The sequence below is a fragment of the Phaethon lepturus genome, unplaced genomic scaffold (assembly GCF_000687285.1).
Source record: "Phaethon lepturus isolate BGI_N335 unplaced genomic scaffold, ASM68728v1 scaffold29890, whole genome shotgun sequence".
Classification (NCBI taxonomy): Eukaryota; Metazoa; Chordata; class Aves; order Phaethontiformes; family Phaethontidae; genus Phaethon; species Phaethon lepturus.
The window spans coordinates 3,084-20,119 of NW_010510261.1; the positions used below are offsets into that span (position 1 = coordinate 3,084).

Consider the following 17,036-nt stretch of genomic DNA (forward strand, 5'->3'; position numbering starts at 1 on the left):
CCTGCTTTGCGTAGTGTTTCTTTATAAACAGTTAGGGAGCTGTCCTTTTTCTTTTTCCTTACCCCCCCCCCCCCCAATCCAAAAAGTGGATCTTGACTGAAAGTGCTGAGTTACAGAAGAGGGAAGTTACAGGATGGAAGAAGCTGTTTGAGCACTCTGTTACTCATAAACAGCTCTTTGCTCTTTCTCCCCCTTGCTGCCCTGGAAATGTGTTCAACAATATCTACAAATATCTCACAGTCGTCTTGTGGGGTACAGAAGTCACCTTTTGCAGGCATGGAGCGTATTGGGAACTGTCCTGGAAGAGCATGTGGGGCGAGGGGGTCTTGTACTTGGGCTGTAATTGTATGACTGAAAGCATGTTTGTGTAGCTTGGGCCTCCTGTTTGACTTTGGTTTCTTTTCAGGTAATGTTTTACTGTAATCTTGAATTTGACATATGACCTGATAGACTAATCTGCAGTTCAGAAGAAGTACAACTCATGACCTGGCTGGTCACTTTCTGTCCTGTGTTCCCAAGGACCACTACTGGAGGTGATTATTAGTTGCTGACTGTTTACACGCTCTGTTTTTTTTCTGCATTAACTAGAAGTCCAAGAAGGGAGCATGGACCAGCCCAGCGGAAGGAGTTTCATGCAAGTTCTTTGTGAGAAATACAGCCCTGAGAACTTCCCATATCGTCGTGGACCTGGTATGGGGGTGCATGTTCCAGCAACTCCACAGGGTTCACCTATGAAAGGTAGGGTTCTGGTGTTTCTGAGCATCTGTGGGGTTCTGGGTGGGATCAGTTTCTTGGTTGTTCTTGCTTATGTTGAAAGGAGAATTGCCCTGAATTGAGCAGAAAAAGAAACATCACGATGTATTATAATGTATTTCTTACTGAAGAGCTGAGAGACTGGGATCTAACAAAGAAAGTTGATCTAGTGACTGAACCGGTTGCTGTAAAAAAAACAAGTTTCCCTAGCCCTGTCATTGCCAACATAACGGAATCAGAATCCTGTCAATGAAAGATGGAAATAAGGCCCTGTGTGCAGTGCTGAGTTTTGAGGGTTCAGCAGTCCCTGGAGCTTATCTTCCTCAGACTCGTGATGCTAACTATTTTATTAGTGGCTGCAACAACATGTATTTTGACAGAGGTGGCTTAACAAATACACAACACTCAATCTAAATTTGAGGTTGGTCCTCATACTAGTGGTGTCACACAGTGCCATAACTTGCATCAATGCCTGCAGGTACAGAAGGAGTCCAGTATACACAGGAACGGACCGTATTTCAAGCCAAGCGATGAGTCGTTGAATCTCCAGCTAGGCTTCTTTTGTGACAAGTGACTCAAATTTGTGGTTTGCTTTGACTCTCTTTTCAAGGCATCAAATGCTGTGTGACAGTGCTTATGCTGACCTAGTGGAGAAAATCCCCTCTCTCCTTTGCCTCTGACCTTGCTGCCATGGGGGAGTTTCAGACGGATGTGTGTCTGAAGCGCTGTGCTGCTCACATATGTCCTTGAGCCTCCTAGACTGCAGAATCTGTGTTGCTATTTCTTGCTCTTTGAACTGGATCCATCTGACACCCTTTAGTCTCCCTCACGCTCTGATGTTAGCGTTTGGTTCATGGTTTGTACGGATGAGTCTGAAATGCACATTTATCCCAGCAGAACTGCCCCTTCTTTGTGTAACCTCTTGCCCATCTTGGTCCGTGAGAGCAGTTTAAATTTCCATCAGGTCAATTTGTATCCTAACCATCCCCAAAGGGGAAAACAGCCATGGAAGTCAGCTGAGTGAAGTTTACAGTAACTGAGTTTGACAGAGGAGAAAAAAGGGACCAAGTTCAGTTGAGGATAAAATGTACTGCGTCACTCAAAATTAACATGAACAGAAAATTGGCCTGATGGAATATTCAGTCAATGCCCTCTCTCCTGTGTGTGAGCACCTGCTTACCTGAGCTGTTTGGATGCTGAAAAGAGGGCATGTTTGTAAGTCTTAAAATGTGACCGAGACGTGACTTATAGGTACGTCACGACTAATTCCCAAAGTACAATGCTACCCTTTAAAGAAGCTGAACGCTAGTGAGTTGAGAAACGTGAAAACTCTGATAGCTCCAGATAATTGTCTGCTGCTAGAATCCCTTCCTGGTCGTGTAGCTGTCAAGTATTAAGGATAGAGAAAAAGGCACACCTTTTTAGGAAAAATCTTGTTAAATTTTAATGGATTTTGATATTCTGCAGAGGTGGGAGAGCCATATTGTATGTCAAAGAGTCTAAGACTGATGGCTTGGCTAAATGTGGATTTCTTGCATTGAAATGGTTTCCTGTTACAGATCCACAACTTTTAACTTTGTCATATGTTGGCCTTAGCAAATCAGGCTGTGATTGCGATGCAAGTCCTTGTCTGTGAAATAGTTGCGAGAACATTTACCTGCCGGAGGAGGAACCAGAGCAAAACTGAAGCAGAAACGTAAAAGGCAGAGTAGAGATCTAAGTTTTTCCAGGATGTCAGAATGCTAAACGTTCTACATTGTTGAAAAGGGAAAGCTTAGAGAAGAAATGTTTAAATACATCCTTGCTGTTACTAACGCCAAGTGGGCTAAGTACAAGAGGGTAAGGCAGTCTGACTTGGTGCAACTAACGGTCCACCTAGTCCTGTGTCCTATCTGCAGTAGCAGATGCCTGGGGAAGAGTGTCAGTTCTGGCAAGAACTGATAAGAGACATACTATAAACTACAAAGGACTGGCCCGTCCTCACTGCGATGTGGACAGAAATGCTGAAGAGCACTGATACTGAGTGGTGCTTCATGTTTAGACACAAGAAGACTTCTTGATTGATGTCGGTCACTTGTCGTAAAATCCATGTTTATCCCAAGATCCTTAAATAGGTGTAAATTGTGGAATTACTGGTAGATCTTGTATTTTGCTGAATGTCATGTTTGTTTGTGCTTGTTGTTACCTTCTGTAACTAAGCAATGCAATGCTGACCAGAGGGTGTCTTTTCCCCTGTTTCAGATCGCCTCAACCTTCCGAGCGTGCTAGTACTGAACAGCTGTGGCATAACCTGTGCAGGGGATGAGAATGAAATAGCTGCCTTCTGTGCTCACGTGTCTGAGCTAGATCTTTCTGACAATAAACTGGAAGACTGGCATGAGGTAAAATGCTTACACGTGCATCTTTCTGAATAACTTTGATGGCTATTACTATGACTGCAAGTGCATTGCAGGTTATAAGGGTATTTCGTTCATTTAAAGGAGAGAAATTTCCATTTTTTGTGGCTTCTTTCTCATCTTTGAAGCTAATGCTTATTTACTTTGACAACAACTGAGCAATAAACATAATGAATTTAATCTGTTTGGGCACTTCAGTCCATTTACCTCATGACTTATGATCTTGGCCTGTAGGTGACAAATATATATTTATATATGGTTTTTTTTTTTTTTTAATTGTGCAAAGCACTGGAACTGGCATTTCTAATGTCAAGAGGTTAATGAGCAGTGCAGTTATAACAGAGTAAGAACCGAGGAGGTCCGAGGAATGGGAGTTGATTCCCAGCCTGGCCACTGATTCTGTGATGCTGGGCAAGGTACTTATTCTCTCCCTGCTTTTGTTTCCCTGTCTGCAAAACAGGTTTAATAACATTTACCTCAAAGGATATTTCTGAGGCCTCATTAATTAATGCTAAATGCTACTGTAAAATCCTGTGAAGCGCTTGGACAAAATATGCGAGATAAATGCAATGTAATGTAACCCAAGTAAAACAACTGCAACCTGTTCAAGTGTTGTTAATGATAACTCACTGGCTTATGCTCTGCTTTTGTGTTGTGTTTATTGTTGGAAATATGTGGAAATGAACAGGGTGTGCAACATAAAAATTATCATGTGTTTCTGTGTCATCAAACTCCCGTGTCTTTAAAGAGGTAGTGAACGCAGCGTTTGCAGAAATGTCCCAGCTCCGGCACAGGGATTACAAAGTCAGAAGTGGGATAGGTTTCCCTGTTCCTGTTATTTCTGTGTTAGCCTAGAAGTTATTAGCTCAGCGGGCGGGAGAGAGATCTTAGGCTTGTCTGTTGAGAGTAAAGGCAGGGAAGATGGTTTTGTGCTGAGGGCATATCTGCTAAGAACTGGGATGGTGTCTCCTGACTTGTTTTATTCTGACCCTGAAAGGCCCCTTCCCATGGTAATGAGGTGCTGCCTCTCTGCTCCCTCTTCTGCCTCTTACTCTAAGTGGGGCTGACCTCATGTCTGGTAAGTAGCTGGGAGAGCTGCACATACGCTTGTCACTCGCAGGCACTTAGGCCTTGCACCCTGCTATTTGTTCAGTCTGTTCAGGCTACCCTGGATGGCACAATTTGCCAGCTTCTGCGTGAGTTGCAGCAAAGCGGGAAATGAAAGGCTTTCCATGTACTTTGGCCCCTTCCTCCAAGATGGGATTAAGTTTTCATAGCCCATCCACAACTGATAAATATCTGACTCTTAAAAATTGCCAGCAGTGGGGATTCCAGATCCCCGGGTAGCTTGTTCCCATGCTTAGCTAATAACCTTGTAGTCTAAACTATGTAACTTAAGTCTCCCATGCTGTAATTTAAGACAGTTGCTCCCTGCCGTGCTCTCAGCAGGCACAGAGGAGCATTCGTTGCTGTTCCTTCTATGACAGCCTTTTATGTCCATGAAGAAGAGCTTTTGTGTCTCCTTTTCCTATTTTAGTATAATACTGAAAAAATCCAGTTCTTCCAGTTCATCATAGGCCATTTTTTTCTAGATCCTGTGTTGCTTTTGTTGCTCTGATGTCATTCCAGTTTGTTTACTTCATTCCTAAGGTGTAGTGCCCAAAACATGACATCGCCTAAGATGAGGCTTCATCAGTGCGAAGTGAGGCAGACCAATTACCTCCAGCATCACTTACGCAACATTTGAATTCAACCTGCACATGAGACAGTTGCCCTTTGCCAGCAGCTGGGCCCTGTTGTTGACCTGTGTGTGTCATGGCCTGCCCCATCTCCTCCCAGCCCAATCGCTTTGTTGAGTGGAGCTCTCTAGCCAGCTGTTCTCTGACTCGTAATTATTTTCTGGATGAATGTCTTTTTCCCTGAATGTTAGGACTCTGACTGTCCTTGAGCTGAACTTCCATCTTACAGGTTCCAGATGGCTTTGCTTTGGCATCTAGCCTTGTACCACAATGTGATGGCAGCCTTTCCCACCTTAGTGTCACCTGCAGGTTAAGAAAACGCATGGCATTGAATTATTCTGGTCACTGAAAACATAACGAATGGTATTCTGCTAGAAGACTCCCTCAGTGTGTCTGCTAGCTCTGTGTTGAACTCTTAACTTACAGTGCTATCCCAGTTTGCCTATGCCACTGGTGTGTGGATGGCATCAAGCTGTCATTCCCTTATACTACTTCCCACTGAATCAGTTACCCAGTCAAAAATGAAAATTAGATTGATGTCATGTGTTCTTTACGAATTGGTGCTGCCTGGCTGCTCTGTTCACTTAATCATTATTAGGTGACTACAAATTGATCACCTAAATAATCTGTTCCCATATCTTTCTGTGTATTGGCAGTATCTAGGTCAGCACCTACGCTGATCACACAGTCCATTATGTATCCCATGCTCCAGAGCTGTACAGTTGTCATCTCTGGCTTTTCTTTCTCTTTCTTGATCTTTCTTCTTTACCTCTCTGCTAATTTGCCCTCAGGTGTGCATCTGTATGCACAAAAAGAGAAAGCAGCCCCAAGCAGAGTGACCCGAACATTTAGATTGATTGTAAGAAAGCTGCTGTTTTCAGACTAATGGAATCAAATAAGAAATTCATTGCATGTGTACAGTGAGCTTCTGTCTGTCTTTTACATTGGGCAAAATGGCAGTCTGTGGCTAGTGGGGAGCAGTGGAAAGCTGAGCAAGTGATCAGAGTGTCGGTCGTAAACTCAAGAGATGTGCCTGTTGCCCCCCTGATGAAAGAGGGATATGGCTTGCTGGCTCCTGTAACGTGCTGCTACTTAAGCTTGGTGTTGAGGTGGATTTTATGACCTCTCCCAAGAGACTGTCTTTCTCTTATCAAGCTGCTCAGAAAGTGTAATTAAATGAACTGTTGAGGTGAATGAGCAATTAACCGATCAATCTAGATCAGTGAATAGCTGGAGTATGAATTACAGGTAGTTATCAAGAAGTCTTATTTTTTTTCCCCATATCATTTCTTTGGCTTGTGGTGATTCCGAAGGGCCCCTTTTTAGGACATGGGATATTATTGCATGAGGTCCGATTACTGCCTGATACGCATTTCTTTCTTTCTCTTTTTTTCCCTCCCCACTTAGGTCAGTAAAATTGTGTCCAACGTTCCCCACTTGGAGTTTCTAAACTTGAGTTCCAACCCTCTCAGTTTGTCCGTTTTAGAGAGAAGGTGTGCTGGGTCTTTCGCTGGTGTTCGCAAACTTGTGCTCAACAACAGCAAAGCTTCCTGGGAAACAGTCCACACAATCCTGCAGGAATTACCGGAGTAAGCATGGGGAGTTGGGCATAGAAAGGGGTGCTCGCTGCACGCAGGCCAAGGCTGGCTTATCAAATCACATGGTGAGGGTTGAGAGGGATGTGAGGATGCAAACATGATCGGTAGAGAAAAAAGGGATTTTTTTTCTTTGGGAGCTTGGGAAACTGGCCAGGTGAATGCTTTACCTTGTCTTAAAAGCTGAACTTGTGTGGCGCAGCAAAGCCCGAGGCTTCTCATCCAGATCTAATTACCAGAGGTGGATAATCACCCCAACAACGTAGGAGGTGATGAGCTTTCCTCTGAGTCAGTGCAGAATGAATGGTGCAGTGCATACCTGTCCTAATAGCTTTTGGATGGTATGTAAGTGTGAGGGTCTGGCCACTTGTCAAGTAATATTTCATGGTGCTTTTCTGTGCAAAGGTGTTGATTTCTGTGGCTTGGCCACGGTCCGCCTCGGCAGTGGCATTCTGCTTTTGTGAATGTCCTCCGTGGCTTCATTTCAATAACAGATTCCTCTTCGTACAGCTTTGTAAGTGGAGATGACGACAGAAGTATATTCTGTGGCCAGTGTACACTTCCCTGGGACCAGGAGAGCTAGTTTAGTTGTCTGAAAACTTAGTGGGACCTGATCTTTGTTTAATGGGAATCTTTGGCAGAACCAGTGATGCAGGGAAAAAAAGTCATCTCTGTTGTATAAAAACACCTTTTTAAATTGAGCAGTGAGCATTGAGAGCAGGTACCAATCACCACTGGAGTTGGGTTGGTGGCTTGTTGGGCACAAATGTGGGACACCACCCCGAGCAATCTGTTATACAATTAATACTGGGATGCTAGGGCAACATGGAGAGGTGTTTTTCATCTGTGGAGGAAGTTTTCAGATGGGAGCAGAGATGTAGTCGGAACACTCCATTTGGAGTGCTCAAAGGTCTTCTCTCTACCAAGGTTTCAAATCACATAAGAGCCATTACAGGAAGTCATGTTAAAATCACATATGCCTGTCCCTGTACCCAAGAGGGTAGCCATTTCTCAAGGTATGTTGAGATGATGATATGATCTTTCTTCCCCTGTGCAGCTTGGAGGAGCTCTTCCTGTGCCTTAACGACTATGAAACAGTGTCTTGTTCTCCAGTTTGCTGTCAGTCTCTCAAATTACTCCACATAACTGACAATAATCTTCAAGACTGGACTGAAATTCGAAAATTGGGAATTATGTTTCCATCACTGGACACGCTTATTCTGGCTAACAACAACCTCACAACCATTGAAGAGTCGGAAGATTCCCTAGCAAGGCTGTTCCCCAACCTGCGATCCATCAATTTGCACAAGTCAGGTGAGAGCCTGGAAACAGTATGCTTTTTGTTCTTAGCATAAGCGATAGCGGTTGATCGGAGCCTCTCTTCCTGAGTAGATGGAAAACATACTTGCTTTGTGCTCTTTGAAACTTTGGCCTTGGCGTGACTGCTTCGTAGGCCTGTGTTAGCAGTCAGGAGCCTAAACCTTTGGGATAGTTCTGTTGCTGTAGCAGAGATGAAAATGCCCAGTGACCTTTTTCCTAATTTATCCCAGCTTCTCAGCAGAATCGAAAACTGTTGAAAAATGTTGTCCCAACAGACCTATCATGTTGAACTCTAGTTTCTTAACGGTGCTAATGCAGGGCCATGCAAGCAGATGTACTGAAGTGCACTGACCCAAAGAATGTAGCGTTAGGAGAGGAAAACAGGCAAGAAATCAACTTGTGTGTCTCTGTGGGCTTTACCTGCTGTTTTTGGTAGTTAGTCGTTATCTAAAAGATGAGTCAGAGTAGCATGGACTGGCAGTTATTCAAAATGAGCTGGCAAAGGTTTTTTACATTAGTATTTTCCCTCTGTTTCCTGTCCCTGCCTCAGGTGCTCCTGGCTGGAGAAGGAGAAATAAATGTCTGGCAGTGGAGGGGATGAAAGAATCCCATTTGCCTTTTATTCCCTGGTTTATCTTGGGTAAAATGAGCACATGTGTAGGTATGTGGCATGTAAGAGCCGAGTGTTCATCAGCAAAAGCTGTCCATCATCTTTGCTCGGTTGTTAGAAGCTCACCACAAGTTATGCTTGGCTGCTTTTACACTTAAGCCCCAGAGAATTTTCAGCCAACGCTCCACAAAGAGAATAAGCATTTGGCATATTGGGAAGGACACCCCGCACTTAGAGAGGGGGAGTTGCAGGGCAGCTCGTGAGGGCTGTGACGTGTTTGTGAGATGACACATGCGCCAGAAGTTGTTCTGCAGGACTTAATGCATCATCATCTTTTGTTCTTTACAGCTTTATATGCTGTGCAAGTGACAGCTAAGTGTTAGCCAAGGTAGAAGGTGCTTTATTAACATGCTCTGCAGTGTAAGCATCAAGGAATCCCTATAATAAAAGCTTAAAGCTAACTAGAAGAAGAAAAGCCTGTTAAGCTGGATTTGAAAGACCTGTCTCACTGAGGAGCAAGTGCTCCTGTGGTAAGCAGTTTTGCAATTTTGATGCCAGGTATTTGAGAAGTCCAGAGTCTGTATTACATTTTGATGTTTTGGGAGCTGAAAGTCAGATAGAAATCCCAAAGAGCATGTTAAAGTTTTATTTATTTATTTATTTATTTATTGGGAAAGCTGCGATTTATTTATTTATTTATGCATTCATTTATTTTAAGGGAAAGCAGTGATTTATTTATTTATTTATTTTAAGGGAAAGCTGCTGCACTCCAAAATTCTATCACGTGAAGACTCCAAACTGGTGTCTCTCTTTTTGCAGGCTCTTTTAGCTTAGTGGAGATCAGGGATGAGCTAAAGATAATGGTTTTTAGTGAAGTTGTAGCACAACGGGGTCCTGAGGGGGTGAACAGATTTTCCTGGCAAGGAGGATGCCGTGGCTGACAGCAGGTTCTCCTTCGGAGGCAGTCGTATCTCTGCACTAGCTTTCTCCCAGGTACAAGAGCTTTTTTGCCCTCTGACTCTGAAGAGTGGAGTGATCTAGAGAGGTACTGGGCACTCTTTGGTGACTTGCCCAGAGATCAAGTGGAAGAGTTCTCCTTCTGTCACAAACTTGTACTCAGTCTGTAAATGTGGCTGATGCCATGCTCTGATACCCAGAGTATGGCTTTAGGCATACGTGACCTTGGCAGAGGTGTTTCAAGTGCTACAGGGAAAGGAAACTCTCTCTGCCCACCTTGCACTCAGTGCTGTGATACAGGAGTTTTGTTTCTGCTCTGAAAAGAGCCCCTTCGTCTGAGTTGTGGTTACGATACATGGTTTGGGCTTGAACTTGGCATTTCCTGACAGGCTTAGCTGAAATGAGACCCTGATTTTGTTTGAACTGATAATTTTTCTGTTTTTTTACATTTTTCTGTACTGTGTGGGTGAAGCTGTTGAATGTTGTTCAAAGAAACGAGTTTTCTAACTGGTGTTGCCAGCATAAGCTTCTGGAACAGTCATCGGAAAAGCATCATGGTAGACATTTCCACAGTTGCAGTAAAGACCAGTAGTGTTGATCTCGCCACATAATCAGGGCTATGCTATTGCTCAATTCTCAGATTTTTTATTTTACTCTCTCTGCTTGCCTTGTTATCCCCAATGTCAAGGCTTGAGGGGGCTGAAATGAGTTAAAGCCTTTTTCATTAAATGGCTGGATGGCTTCTGGGACTGTTTTACCATTGGGTCGTGAGCAGAAATGGGACCCAAGGTGGTCATGTGTGTGAGGTAAAGGCATTTGATGGCTATTTAGCGACACCTAGAATGACAGAAGTCCCGATAACTTTAATACTTCTTAAGGCAGCATCCCTTTATAGATGCAGCCATCATAACTGATGCTAGTCAGTCCTTGGCAGTGAGGCCAAAGACTGAATGGTCCATAAAAAACTAAGCTCCCTAACCAGCCATGGAGATCATCCTTCTAAACTTACAAAACAGCATGAGAGAATTTAAACTACTCTGTCGTGTAAGCAAATGAAAGAGGTTTTTTGCAGCCCATCATGAGCAAAAAGTTGACTTCAAAAGCAAAAAGAAACAGCAGCTGACGCTTGCCTGTCACGTATGTTCTTTGGCTGTGTCCCATTATCTTGGATACATGATATATTATCTGTGTTTCTTAAAGCAAGTCTTTTCTTCCGAGCAGGTCTGCATTGCTGGGAAGACATAGACAAGTTAAATTCTTTTCCCAAGCTCGAGGAAGTGAAATTGCTAGGAATCCCTTTGCTGCAGTCCTACACTACTGAGGAACGCAGGAAGCTGCTAATAGCCAGGTCAGTTCTTGTTTATTCTGCTCAGCAGAAATGTTACACGGCAATGAACGGCTGGGAGTGGGTAATCGGAGGAAGAGGCTGTTAGGAGATGGGGTTTTGTATTAATTCACCGCTCAGAAAGATTTGAGCTTTTTTTTTGTGGGGGGGAAAGTGAGAGTAGTGGAAATTTTAAGCCTAACTTCTCTACTCAGAGAATGTTTTGAGTCTCATACATGCCTGTGCACACGATGCATATATGTGGTGAAATGAAACTGCTTAGTTCTGAGTGTTCTTGGAGAAACTGCGTGGAACTTCCCCTTTCTCTCGAGGGGACCGAGGCGTGAGCTACCTGTCAGGATTCTCCTGGTGTTAATGTTGTGGCACGTAGCTTTTGATGGTGACCGTCTTGGTGGTCACCCTGTCCGGGTTTCTTTTCTTGCTGACTGTATTTCTTGGTGTCTGCATGCAGGTTGCCATCTATTGTCAAGCTCAACGGAAGCATCGTTGCTGATGGGGAGCGAGAGGACTCGGAGCGATTCTTCATCCGGTATTACATGGAGTTCCCGGAGGAGGAAGTCCCATTCAGGTATGAATTCTTTGTCATGGAATGGAGAGCAGTGACAGAAGGACAGCGAGGCAAAGGAAAGGTGACTGAACAGATGATGTTACATGGGAAATCTGGGCTAACTGTTCCATGAAAAACATCCCTTGCCTTCCTCCTGTCTTGCCTTCCTTAATCTGTTTTAGTTAATGTCGTTACATTAGAGTGTTGTCTGATGACTTCGAGAATCACTTCAGTGTCAAATTTGGTCTTAAAGTGTCCGCATCAAGTGCCGTTAACAATGTGACTGTTCAGTTCATGATCTTCATTGCTTCCTGGCCTCCTCAGTGGCTAGCTTCATAATCCACCTGTGTTTGGGAGTCCCCAAAAGCCAGTACAGATTGTGCTCTCTGGTGCCAGGCCGGGCATCTAATTCTCTTGAACATCTGGTGCATGGAATGTGACTGGCAACGGGAAGCTGTCCCCTCACTTTCAGGCCCGCAAATCGCAAGTCTGATAGTTTTTCTTTGCCAAAAAAGTGTGCCCAATGATCCGTTAATCTTGGTAAACTAATGAACTTTGACAGATGCTGTTCAGTCAGTATCTTCTCTGTGCCAGCATCTACTTACTGCTTCTTAATGGGCTGAGGAAGGATCATGGAGCATCAACCCACTGCATTTACATGCCTTTTGCCCTAGAACCCCTATGTGCTTTTCAGACAACAAAGCTTCATAGCCCTTTCTTTTCGGAAAGGGGGTAGGACAAGAGCACGTGTGAGTGTCTGGGGGGACAGACAGAAGTAGGCACAAACTGAGGTAGAGAATGTCAAAGGTATGGCCCAGTACGGATGACAAAGATTTGAATGGAATCTGGCTGGTGTTTACATTGGCTGGTCAGCTTTTCCCCCAGCTTAACTCATAGGTAAAATGTGTCTTGTTTTTGGAAAGCACTGCGTATGCGGCCTGCCAATACAGTAGGGCCACGGGAAGGCTGGAATGGGGAATGAGGGCATGGCGTTTTGTATGAATACTAATAGGTCCAGCGATTATAGTATTTGTTAAAGGCGAACTGGGGTCAATTCAGAGGTGAAAGGTACTAATGTAGGCAGGGAGACAAGACAGCTAGTGACCCCTCTTGTGCCTTTTTCTGAGGACAAGTCCTGGCTTGTAATTTTAGAAGCCCTTGAAGCAGAAAAATGGAAGGAAATGTTGGAAGGTATAGTAGCAGGGGCAGAGAATGCAGGGGAAAGGAAGGGGAGACAGGAACTGCGAGCTCATGGTGCTGCTCCCAGAATGGATTATTTTCCGTAACATTTTATTTTTAAGAAAAGTGTTTCATGTCTCTGTGTTCGTGGCTCTAGAAGGGGAGAATAATAACAGGGCAGCTGAGCCCAACAGCTGCAGCGCAGTCCTGCCCTTTGGCAAACAGGGCTTGGACTGACCTGCAAAACCAGCCAGAAGAAGGCAAGGCAGGCCCTCGTGTTGAAAGTGGTGTATTTGGTGGCAGCCTCAGAGGGGAGCTAGGGTGCGAGCAGCCCTTTGATCCTTGTGGAACAGCTGTGCAGCCCTGAGCTCGGGAGGAAAGGTTTGTGCACGAGAGGGAAGATAAATAAATAGCTGGCAGGCTTTGAATCTTTTCCCGCTGGACTTGCATCTCTGGATATCGTGTCCAGGACCCATATATTGCTGAGAAGGATGCAGTGGGGTATAGCTTGAGACACGGATGATGCTCCTGTTAGGATGTGGACTTTGGGAACAGGCTGCGTGTACCCACATGTACACAATACCGCACACAACTGGAGTCGGTTTTCAGATGGGGGCTTATGTACGAAATTACTAATATCCCACCCATTCAAAAAAGCTGAGCCTTGGGATCTTGACCAACATGCTAACTCTATGCTGTTTTGGTAAGATACAGGAGAATTACCTCCCCCTCTGATTTCTTGACCTTCAAACACTGTTACTGCCCTTCTCGTGGTCAATGGGCTCTTTGTCTGAATCCCTTCATCTATGCAGTGTTTCCAAGAGACTTGTGCAGCTACTAAAGAGGGTTGTTTTGTTCTGGAGGAGTTGTGTGCCGCTACAGACTATTTACTAAAGAGGCTGTAGATGGTTTAGAGTGTCCCTAGTGCCAGGTTTCAGTTCCTGGACCCGTATGCAGCAGCCCTATGTAGGAAGGAAACCTGTCATTCTTTGCAGAGGGATTTTGTGTGTGTTTGTTGCTAAAGCTTCCTCTTCTTTGCTCCCAAAGCTGGTGTGGTCTCTCTGAAGGTGGTTTGTAATTAGAATCTAATCAGGACACACACATGTTGTTACTGGGGATACGGCATCTGCATTGCAGTGCCACCTCAAGCGGAGGAAGAGGATGCACTTGGGAACGGAAAACTTGGGAGCACAAGCAGCTCCCCTCAAAGCTGTTGAGGTGTAGCGTGCGATAAGCGAATGGCATGCTCTCTCACGGCAAACCCCCCTGCTTGCATTGCATGTCTTCATGGGCTGCATCTCGAAGGAATCGGAACGAGAGGGAAATGGAAAGAATAATTTCTCTCTCTGGATGTCGTGGGGTAGAAAGGAGCGCCAAGTGTACAATCCAATATTGGCTGTCTTCTTGAGTGACGTCTTTTCGTCTGTGGGTTTTTAATGAGTCCTCTGCTTGTCTGGTCTGCTGTTTATCTGCAGAATATCAGAGACACTTTTAGCCTGGCTCAGCTCTTCAGCATCCTCTGCTCTGGCAGCCAACATCTGCCAGGCTGCAAGGGGTGATTAGAAAAGTCTCCAGGGTGCCTATTATCGGGGTACAAAAGAACCGTATGAGCAGTATGCCTTCATCCTTATTGATTTGAGGGAAGCCAGTCATCCAGACTCCTAACTTTCTTTGCAGGCTGCAGCTAGCATATGAGGAGCAGGCTGTGAAGCTTTTTCTGCCTTTCCTTGATGTGAGAAAATTTAAGACAATGTTGCCTGACCCTCTGCATATTTACAGCGCTCATTTGGGTAACTTTAGCCCACTGACGGTACTTACTTCTCTCTCTCAGCTTGCTTGAAATTTGTCCCCCTCTTTATACTCCTCCACCATCAGCCCTTGTTTACTGCAGTTTCCCTTAGTGCATGAATCGTGGCAATACTTCTGGTCAGCACATGAGAAATAGTTGCTGGTCTGCAGCAGAAACCATGCTGCAAAGAAGTCCTCTCTGTCAACGCTGCATTGGCTAGTGCTCGCTCTTACTGTGGACAGTAGCCCGGTGGGTAAAATATGTGGAGTGTGTTGTCTCCTCTCAGCACTAATGGCTTTTCCAAATAAATAGGCCTGATCCTATCACCCAGGTGACTGTGAGAACAGGGCACCGGCCTGCTTTTGGACGCTTTGCCATGGTGAAGGCTTGCTTTGTCCATGAGACTGGGGAAATCCTAGTGCATTGTGGCCCTTACCTCATTTCCCAGCAGACAGAGGGTTTGCTGTTCTCCAGGAACATTCCTGCCTTCAGCAGGCCTCCCTGGGGTCACTCAGCCTGCCAGCTCCCATCATCTCTCAACAGGGGCCATGACACAGCACTGATCGCATTCAGCTCAGACTCGGATCAGGAACAAAAAGAGCTTTCTGTATGGCGCTTAGCAGAGAGCCTCTGAAACATTACCTTTCCTCAGCCGCTCTCGGTCTTTGTCATTTCAATCACATTGTGTTCTGTGTTGCCGTTTTGCCTCTTTCCCAGACAGGCAGGGGAGATGCAGCCTTGCCTGATCAGAGTGATACTGGCTGAAGGCGGCGGGAGGGTGAGACAGGCTGTCCATTGCAGGGGATGGCTTCCCGGGACGGACCTTGTGAAGGACAGTCAGAGAACTTGGCTCCATGGAGAAAGTGATAGTGGAGTGCGTGGCTCTCCTGGTAAAATTCCCATGTTGTTTTAGAGTAGGTGTGAAGGATCAGTTGGCAAGAAGTCCCCTGTTTGTTGTCAGCTTCCAAACTGTGTGGCAGCTCACCTTGATTTGGTGATCTTGGTGACCCTGTGCTCAGTGGAGTGTAACATTTGGGACCTAGCTGACCTCTTGGAAAAGAGCAGAAATATCTGAAAATCGGTCAGGCTGTGAAGCCACAGATACTGGGGATCTAGACTGAGGGCTGTATCCTTTGTGTGCGCGCTAGCTTGGTTCTGGCACTTCTTAGTGAAGTGTTTTCACTGGAGCAGGAGGCATAGAGCCTTGTGAGTATAGCATCCTCTCTTTCTTCTAAATCCCACTGTAGCCACATGTGGGGTTCCTGAAATTGTGGGAACGCAGTAGAGAGCTTCGCTGCTCAGTCTTGTTCAGGAAGATGTTTTGAGACCAGTCAACCCAGAACGTTTCAGGTTAGTGAAGACTTCACCTTCCTCTGCTAGATGCCTCCTCCCTAGTCAGATGCTTGCTCAGGTTCACATCGGTGCCACATGCGAAATGTGCATGCGCACCCGTGCAACTTGGGGACTGTGAGATGAGGTGAGTGAAGCGGATGGGCTTTCTGGGTTTTATTTTCTCCTTTTTAGCATCTTGCTTGAGAAACACTGTGTGCTTTGTGAAGTGTCACGCTGGCAGGGAAGAAAAAGGGACTCGCATCATCCGGATTTATTCCTAATGGATGGCTGTTCCGGTCATCAGACTTGAATCAGGGTGAATGTTGCCTCACGTGAGGAACATTCAGCTTCCCAAAGCATGAGAGGTCGGTGGCAAATGGAGAGGGTGGCTGGGGTTTTCCTTTAGTCGCTGCTGGGTGAGAGACTTGTATGGAGAGAGGCGCGTACTGAAGGGGTTTGAATGCTAGCACAGCAATGTTCTTTACTCATGGGAGCCTCATCCATCCTTCCCACCTTGAGTGAAGCGCCAGTTAAACTGAGAGATGTTTTGGAAGAGCCATATGCCACCTAGTCACTGACATGGAGGATGAGGACAGCTCATTGCTGTCTGGGTTCTGGTTTTAGCTCTTGTCAAGGAGTTCTGGTCTTTAGATGGATCGCGCCTTGGAATCTGCGCTAACTCTCTTGTCATCTGGTCACTGTACTCTCCCTGCAGATGTTCGTTTATACTTTGCAGACTCGTAGCATCCCTGGATGATTGCAGCTGAAGCGGGGTAGTATCATAATATGAAACAGAAACTGACTTGCGAAACTTGCATTGGCCGAGCAGCAATTGTACCGTAACTCTGGACTTGTTTAATTTTTCAGGTATCACGAGCTGGTCACAAAGTACGGGAAGCTGGAGCCCTTGGCAGTCGTGGATCTTCGGCCACAGAGCAGCGTGAAGGTGGAGGTTCACTTCCAGGATAAAGTGGAAGAGATGTCTATCCGTCTCGATCAGACTGTGGCAGAACTGAAGAAGCAATTGAAAACTGTAGTGCAGTTGTCAACAAGCAACATGCTGCTCTTCTACTTGGACCAGGAAGCTCCCTTTGGTCCCGAGGAGATGAAATACAGCTCGCGAGCACTGCATTCTTATGGCATTCGGGATGGAGATAAAATTTATGTGGAGCCCAGAATGAAATAGCCTCTTTTGACCTTGTGAGTGCACGCACGTGCACACACTTGACCCCACACACCCACACACATGCATTAAGGAGTTTTTGCGAGGTTTTTATTTCGGTAGGTTGGTCGAGGTTTGGTTGCGTTTCTGTAGCAGGTAATTTCTTGGCCCGCAGGGAGTGCCCTGATCTGAACCATGCCCGCCATCCACTGCAGGTGACCTTGAGGTGACAATTGACTTCAGTGCGTGTGTTTCAGTGTGTGCAATATCTTGACGTTTTTTTCCGATGCTCCGGTATACTCGTGATTTGGC

At 45.4% G+C, this 17,036-nt stretch overlaps 1 protein-coding gene across 1 annotated transcript; it reads left to right on the plus strand.

The window, feature by feature from the left end:
* Positions 1-605: 605 nt before the first annotated feature.
* On the plus strand, positions 606-17,036 carry TBCEL (tubulin folding cofactor E-like). The gene is made up of 7 exons (XM_010296420.1): positions 606-738; positions 2,995-3,134; positions 6,296-6,477; positions 7,541-7,797; positions 10,592-10,718; positions 11,167-11,283; positions 16,430-17,036. The coding sequence occupies exons 1-7, from the start codon at positions 606-608 to the stop codon at positions 16,746-16,748; spliced, it is 1,275 nt and encodes a 424-aa protein (XP_010294722.1). The 3' UTR covers positions 16,749-17,036.

Excerpts from the sequence above, each read along its gene's own strand:
- TBCEL (XM_010296420.1), top strand. The coding sequence starts at position 606 with ATGGACCAGCCCAGCGGAAGGAGTTTCATGCAAGTTCTTTGTGAGAAA. Across the intron at positions 6,478-7,540 it reads ATCCTGCAGGAATTACCGGA|CTTGGAGGAGCTCTTCCTGT; the intron begins GTAAGCATGGGG and ends TCCCCTGTGCAG. Across the intron at positions 11,284-16,429 it reads GAGGAGGAAGTCCCATTCAG|GTATCACGAGCTGGTCACAA; the intron begins GTATGAATTCTT and ends TTAATTTTTCAG.